Genomic DNA, 7,442 nt, shown 5'->3' with positions numbered 1-7,442 from the left:
TAATAATAATAATGGGAAACTGTGGGAAAAGTTAATTAGACATGCATTTTAAACTATATACTTTGAAGTTTAAACTATGTATTATAAGTTCTTTATTATATATAGGCTATAGGCTAGCCTACGTAGGCTTATATATTTTTAAAGCCCAAATATCAGTGAGTTTTAATTAGGAAATTGTTACAATTATGTTATAGGAGTTGTATTCAAGTCTGTTTCTGTATGAATCGCGTTTTAATGTAGCCTATTTCTGAATAACTTAGACCAGGACAAAAAAAAACATAAATAAATCACATCACGTCACTCTGACCCATTAATTATTTCAGTGGGATGTTATGGGTGGAGATAAGAGATGACTTCGTTAAACTTTAGAAACATTTGTTTTGCCACGTAATTCGCTTCTTGAGTGTGTATCATCCCTCCCCAGGGCTTCAGAAGCGCGTGTTCTGCTCTCAGGCTCCCCCCTCAGCGCCAGTGTGTGTCGTTTGAAGAACCGGAGAAAAGCTCGCCCGACCTCCTACTATTGGGCGTAAGTCGATCATCTGTGCCATCAAAGCTTTCTCGCCAGTTTACTCATTCCCTCACTCTCTGAACGAGAGGAGAGAGTCTCTGTTACAGAAACTAAAAGGGAGTCATCAGGTAAAAGGCGAAGACTTTGGAGTTCTTGAATTGGAGATGTGTTTCGGTGAAGCCTTTTTTTCCATAAAGACTCATGATTGTCCAGTAAAAGAGCGGTAGCTAATTCCGCCTGTTTTGGAACACATGACACTGTACTACGGATGAAGAAATCAAAATCGATCTATCTGTCGAGCATAGACTGGTTTTTCATGGTCAAGACTTAACCCATGTTGGTTATGGTTAGAGAATATCTTGGGTTTCGTCAGTTTGCGTCATGACTTCCAGCTATGCTCATGTAATGGACAGACAAGCCACGCTACCTAACCGACTGGAGAGTCCGATCAGCGCAAATCAGGATCATCTGCAGGCAAAGAAGAACTTTTCCGTGAGCCACCTGTTGGATCTGGAGGAGGCGCGGGAGATGGTGGGAGCTCAAGCTGAGGAGAGCGCAGGGGAGGCGGGCAGGAGTATGATGGAGTCCCCGGGACTGACCAGCGGCAGCGACACGACACAGCAGGAGAGTAAGTTCATGAGCAAAACATGATCCCCATGTCCCATAGATTCTTTTAATAGCGAAAACATTCGTAGCATTTAACTCTAATTTAATAAGAAATTATTATAGCTAAGATTTCAACTTCAAAAGACGGATAGCCGGGAAATGAAAATGACTTCTGCTTAGGGTCTCAAGTTAGGGTAAATGCAATTAAATTGTTCATTCTAGTAATCTTTAATTGGTAGGCCTACACACTCTAGAAAGAACACAACATATGAACTAATAGATGTGATTAGTACCTTACTTAAACTGTCATGTTAGCAGATGAGTGACAGACATCAGTAATGTGTTCTGTAGGCCGTGTATCAGGCGCTATACGAGGGCACGATCGCGTTCTCATTCATTTAGACTAGCTACTCCATATGACTTTAGTTAGCAATTAATATAGGAAGGCTACTTACTTAATTGTGGTGTGTAAAACTGTTGTAAAATCCCGAACTGTCTCTACAATGAAAATATAGTTTTCATTGATATTAAGGTGTGTAAGTATAAATCAAAATACAATTTTAAAAAGTGATAATTTTGCAAACCCCAAAAAAGTCTGCAGGCTGTCATGCATGTGACCTACAATATTTAATTTTATTAGTAGGCCCATTTCTAATTATCTTCTATGTTTTCATAAGCCAACAAAACAAGTGATCTATAGAATCTGCCAAATTCATAATAGGAAAAAAAAAAAAAAAAAAATATATATATATAGCCTATTTTTAAAATCTAGGGCTATTTAAAGACTTAAAGATGTAGGCTAGTCCAAAGTTGCAGTGAATTAAGTATTTTATGAATGAGGTTAATAGACCATTTCAAATAGTAAATTAAACATAATAAAAATTTGGCCATACTGAATGTACCATTTATTAGAGTTAACTCTGTATTTTGTTAGGCATCATCCAAAATTTGCAATTTGAAACATTACGAAAATTATAAGCAAGAGCCTCTTGATAAAGCAACCATTAGCTGCATTCTTACTTTTTTTTTTTTTTTTTTTGCACATATATTTTAAATCTGTTACTTTGAACTAAACGTAAATAAATAAATAAAGAGAATAGGTTGGCGCGTATTCCGTAGGCTGCTTCGGGGAAAACAATAGCATAGCAACACGATTTAAGCCTCGTGTAAGGGCATTAAGGCCTATGTAAAAAAAATTATTAATATTTTGTGAACAATTTACTCAACATTTCAGATGTGATTTAAGCATTCTTTTAAGAAAAATAACTTCAGAATAACCATAACTGAAGTGAAGATTAATCTCGTGTAGGCCTAAGCGCATATAGTCAATGAAATACCATTTTCGTTCTCACTATAAGCACAGCTGTGACATGTAGAGCTGTTCTTGCTCCAGACCGCCTGATAACCTCTTCTTTCAACTTTGCTTTGAGTTTATGGCCTTTGAGGAATTGGGGCGAATCAATTCTTCACTGGGGTATTTTCTCCTCATGGGAAGTTTTATGGAGCGGTTTAAGAACTGACTGATGAATCAGAAGAGGCCTGAATCTGCAACGATCTGCTTTTTGTCCGGACCAAAACAGGCCCAAACATTGGAATTTTACTACTAGAAGAGGCCAGAATAATTATAGAAATAAAGAAAGAGCGTAATATATAATATATATATATGGAAGTATATATATGGATAAATAATTTAAGTGGGAAACTGATTAATTAGTTTTACTTCATAATACAATTTGGCTGATGGGGAGCTAATTCTATACAAAACCTGATGACCGCATGTTATTTATAGTTTTATGTTCTGTATTCTATTTCTGTAGGTGTAATATAATTTAAGATTATCATAAAACAAGACCGGATGACATAAAATATTACAAAATGCCTCAATTACTTTATTTGATGATATTTTCCTATAACTTAAATTGTAAAAAAAGGCCAAGATTTTTCTCTCTCTCTCTCTCTCTCTCTCTCTCTTCAGTTATAACTAGCAGAGAAACATAGTCAAAATCACATTTCTGAAAAGATCTAAAGAAATCATGAGGAAAAGTTATTAAATATTAATGAAAAAACGTGCATCAAATAATTTATTGTGAATGAAAAATATAATTTATTAAGGGTCCGGAGTCATATTGACCTCAAAAATGTTATTACTGTATGCCGGGTGTTTGTTGAAGATGTGTAGAATACAAGAACATTTTCAGATTTTTAAATAAACAGAGATCAGGTGTCCTGCTTACACACTCTTTAAACTTTGATTGAGATATGGTTTTAGTTTCATCACTTTTAACTAAAGTAGAATCAAACTGGAAAAATCTGTATTTACTCTCTGTAGCTCCTTTCCATTGAGCTGACTGTTATTAAACGGTTATAAATTTCCAGTTCTAAATATTAAAAAAAGAATCTTTGTTTATAATTCCATAACAAAAACGGTTTCACTATGACTTAACTGTAACCCTATAAATGTAATGTTTTTTTTTTCAGGGTAAGGCTATTGAATGGGTACAGACCTACTATAATGAAGATATTCATGTCATCCTTATATATGTGTGTGTGTGCTTGTGTTTGTCCCCCATAGATGAGCAACTCAACTCAGAGGAAAAGAAAAAGCGTAAACAGAGGCGGAATAGGACCACGTTCAACAGCAGTCAACTGCAGGCTTTAGAGAGAGTGTTTGAGAGGACGCACTACCCCGATGCTTTTGTCAGGGAGGACTTAGCACGCCGGGTCAACCTCACCGAAGCTCGAGTGCAGGTTAGCAGGTTATTTGTCATTTTATGGTCCAATCATGCTCAGTGTTGTCACATCATGTGGATGCAGCAGTGGCACATCCCTGTACTTTACCTTCACACAGTGCTCCATTCTGATGGTAGGGCTGTCTTTACACTCTGTGTATGTCAAACAGAGCACCTTTTATGATTTTCTAGGTGTGGTTTCAAAATCGGCGGGCTAAGTTTCGGCGAAATGAACGTGCAATGCTGGCCAGTAAAAACGCCTCATTGCTCAAGTCTTTCTCAGGAGAAGTAACAGCCGTAGAGCAGCCCATTGTCCCACGACCCGCTCCCAGACCCAATGACTACCTGTCCTGGGGCAGCTCACCGTCGTACAGGTTAGATGTCACCACACATTTTATACCTCTGCATTACCATTAACACTGCTGCTGTTTCTCCTAGAGCGGACATTAAATGGGCAGAAGTTAAAGAATATTCTGGGTTATTTACAAATTTATGACAATGGACAGCATCTGCGACATGAATCTTGTCATCCCTCATTTAACCAAAACTGTAAATGAAAGAAATTTACTAGTGAATTAATGCTTCAAATATTCAACTATAGCACCATTTCAAAAGTATAACCATGAGCTTGAAATATTAAAAACGTGTTAGTCTGAATTACAAATGTGACTTCTGACTTCATAGGAATTAAAAATCTATACAATAATTGGTAACAGTTTACGAGAAAGTTCCATTTATTAACATTAGTTAACAAGAATGAGCAATGAAAAATTATTTTAATGCATTAATTAATGCTAGTTAATTTATTATTCAAAAACAAAAGCGGCATCTGTTAATATTATTTAATTGACATGCACTATAATGAACGGTTGAACTAACGATAACAAAAAATAATAAATGTATTAATAAATGAATAGTTACTTAGTTAGTGCATTAACAAATATTAACAAATGGGACCTTATTGTAAAGTGCTACACAAATATTTATAATGCAAGTAGCTTTGGATAAAAGCGTATATATAAATCTAGGCAAATATCTACAGAACACTATTTACATGGATCAAAATTGCGCAAAATCCACCGGCAGAAATGACATCAGTGATTCATAACCATACATTTGAGAAGCTAAAGCATTTTAGGGAAAATTTCATGAAAGTGTTTTAATCAAAATACCACCATACATTTCTGTATTTTCTTGACTGAGGGAGTCAAAATGATTAAAAGATATTAAATTATTTTCTTGAAATCAAAATATTGTGCCACAAATGCTGTCCATACGAATGAAGTTTTGACCATTTTTGCTCAAATAATAAGATGAACAGAGACAGAGCATGCTTTCCGAAATGTTAATATTATTGAATAATTTATTAATAATAAAAAGTGTGAAATCTCATCCTGACAACTTAACCCTTTCCTTGCAGTGCCATGGCAACTTATTCTCCATCATGCGCGGCCAACAACACAGCCCAAGGCATGAATATGGCCAACAGTATCGCCAACCTGAGACTGAAGGCCAAAGAATATAGCCTGAACCAGGTGCCCACCGTCAACTGAAGCGGACAGCAGGGCTGTCAGAGACTCTGAGCCACATGTCAGAGAACAATCCCAATGTCCTGACAAAACCGGCCCCAAACTATTGACATTAATGTTGTTTTCTGTCCTCTTCTACGTGTTTTACTCTTATCCATCAAACAAATGAAGTAAAAGAGAATATCTTCAAGAGCTTTCCTAAACCAATGATTTACATAAGGATGTCATGTTCTTGGTATGTAGGGAAAATGACATGTGGGAAAATTCAGTTGCGGAAAGCACAAAATGGACTCTTTCTCTGTTCACACTCACTGTGGCAGCATGAGTGTGGTCATCCCGTTTGAAGACTATAGATTGCTTTCTCGAGACTGTTGCTGACCACAGGGATTTGATGACCTCTGTGGAATCCATGTACTTCAATCTTGTGGACATCTGGGAAGTTTTTAGGATTTCCCCTTGATTTCTCCTTGGAACTCATAAATATGCACCGAGGCCACAAAGTGGGATTTGGATATTTTGATTATTTGGAGCCGGGTGAAATTTGGCTTCCTTGTTACCGTAGTCTAAAATCACCCTTCACTGTTTTCAGTTTAAAACATGCCGGGGTTATTTGTTCATTTTGGCATACACAGAACTCTAGCCATGTATGCAAGTAATGAATTTGGAGCCTAGTTGATTTTACCCATTTATATTGTCGAAATATATCTAAACATGTAATACTCCTTTGCAATAAAGATGTCCAAGCAGTGTAACAGCCTTATGTTTCGGGGAGTGTCCACGAATGTCTTTATGGCCTAAAAGAGAACACTTCTGCGATTTACGCTGTCAATGTTTTTACCACAAATGTGCTCACTATTGAGCTTAGACTGCTCTCAATCTCTGATTTCACAGTTCCACATATCAGATATTAAAACCTATTACATTATGCACTCGTATAGCCTTGGAGGAAGTGTTTTAGAATAAAACCAAATGTAAAGCATACTCCCACTACTGGCCCATTTAACTTACAGTATTACGCAATAGAAGGCAGGTGAAATCATTCAGAAACCCAAGAGCAGTGAGAGTTAGAGATGCGAGTGCAGATGTTACGTGTGCTTTTCCAAAGCTAAACCTCTCAAAGTGTGTTTGTAGGCTCCCATAGTGTGAACTCTCTGTGTGAACATTTACCTTTAAACTGTAAAATAACTCTTCGTCAGGACTCCCGGGGGCTTCGTGAGAAACAGCAGAAAGCTTCGCAAAAATTCCTGCGGCTCTTTTCCTCTCCACCCTGTTTTCCACTCCACTTCGCTCTTTTCTAAGTTATACAAGGCAAAGCAAGGAAATGACAAAATTTCGCTAATCAAACTAGCCATTTACAATGAGTTTCAAACGCTTACAGCGCTGTTGTTCTTCCCCTGCCAGCTATCGTTCCATTAAAGTGCTTGTGTGTTTGCTTTGGATTTGAAAACGTTTTAAAGGTTGACGTGAAAAATAAGTTGAAAAACAGCCTGTGCGTTTTACTACCTGATGATGGAGTCTTTGGTGTCGCGTGGTGAACTTTGATTCCTTTAAGCAGTCTTCAGGGCCGGCACTGTTAATTTTTTGTTGAACAGGAATGTTTACTTTCAAAACAGTGTGTTTATGGCACAGGAAGCGATCGTTCGAGTTTAAGTGGCCGAGGGCTGTTTTTGAATGGCTGACACTGGCTTGTTTATGTACCTGATGGCTCCCTTGGCCTGCTGATTACATGTGACCTTGAGTGACCTCAGGGACCGTCAATTGGAGGAAGGGGTGAGCCGGTGAGTTGTTTTTCTTTTCATCTGTCTTTCAGCTCCGTGAACGAAATCTGTTGGCTGTCATCACTGTAATGTTACTCTTTATATATGCCCAGCGATTTGTTTACATCATGTTTTGTGGGATAAAAGCAGATTCTCAGAATTAATGAAATTAAATTAAAATTTATTGCACGTTATTGCACTAGGATACTTGCTTTTCATGTGCTTAAGATTGTGTTATTTTTAATTGTCAAAAATATTGCCATTTACAATATATCAGTACCGTGATATTTTGTAAATGGCAATTGGGGTTAGA

The 7,442-nt window shown here is 37.1% G+C and overlaps 1 protein-coding gene across 1 annotated transcript; it reads left to right on the top strand.

The window, feature by feature from the left end:
* The first annotated feature begins 411 nt into the window (after positions 1-411).
* LOC113097394 (paired mesoderm homeobox protein 1-like) lies at positions 412-6,138 on the top strand. The gene is made up of 4 exons (XM_026262633.1): positions 412-1,136; positions 3,687-3,862; positions 4,036-4,217; positions 5,264-6,138. Exons 1-4 carry the CDS (start codon positions 890-892, stop codon positions 5,394-5,396), a joined length of 738 nt encoding a protein of 245 aa, XP_026118418.1. The 5' UTR covers positions 412-889; the 3' UTR covers positions 5,397-6,138.
* The last annotated feature ends 1,304 nt before the right edge of the window (positions 6,139-7,442 follow it).

The sequence above is a fragment of the Carassius auratus genome, unplaced genomic scaffold (genome assembly GCF_003368295.1).
Source record: "Carassius auratus strain Wakin unplaced genomic scaffold, ASM336829v1 scaf_tig00216230, whole genome shotgun sequence".
In the NCBI taxonomy this organism is placed as follows: domain Eukaryota; kingdom Metazoa; phylum Chordata; class Actinopteri; order Cypriniformes; family Cyprinidae; genus Carassius; species Carassius auratus.
This window is presented reverse-complemented; position numbering and strand designations above follow the sequence as displayed.

Coding starts and splice junctions, on each gene's coding strand:
- LOC113097394 (XM_026262633.1), top strand. CDS start 890: ATGACTTCCAGCTATGCTCATGTAATGGACAGACAAGCCACGCTACCT. Junction 3,863..4,035: donor TCACCGAAGCTCGAGTGCAG/GTTAGCAGGTTA, acceptor ATGATTTTCTAG/GTGTGGTTTCAAAATCGGCG. Junction 4,218..5,263: donor GGCAGCTCACCGTCGTACAG/GTTAGATGTCAC, acceptor CTTTCCTTGCAG/TGCCATGGCAACTTATTCTC.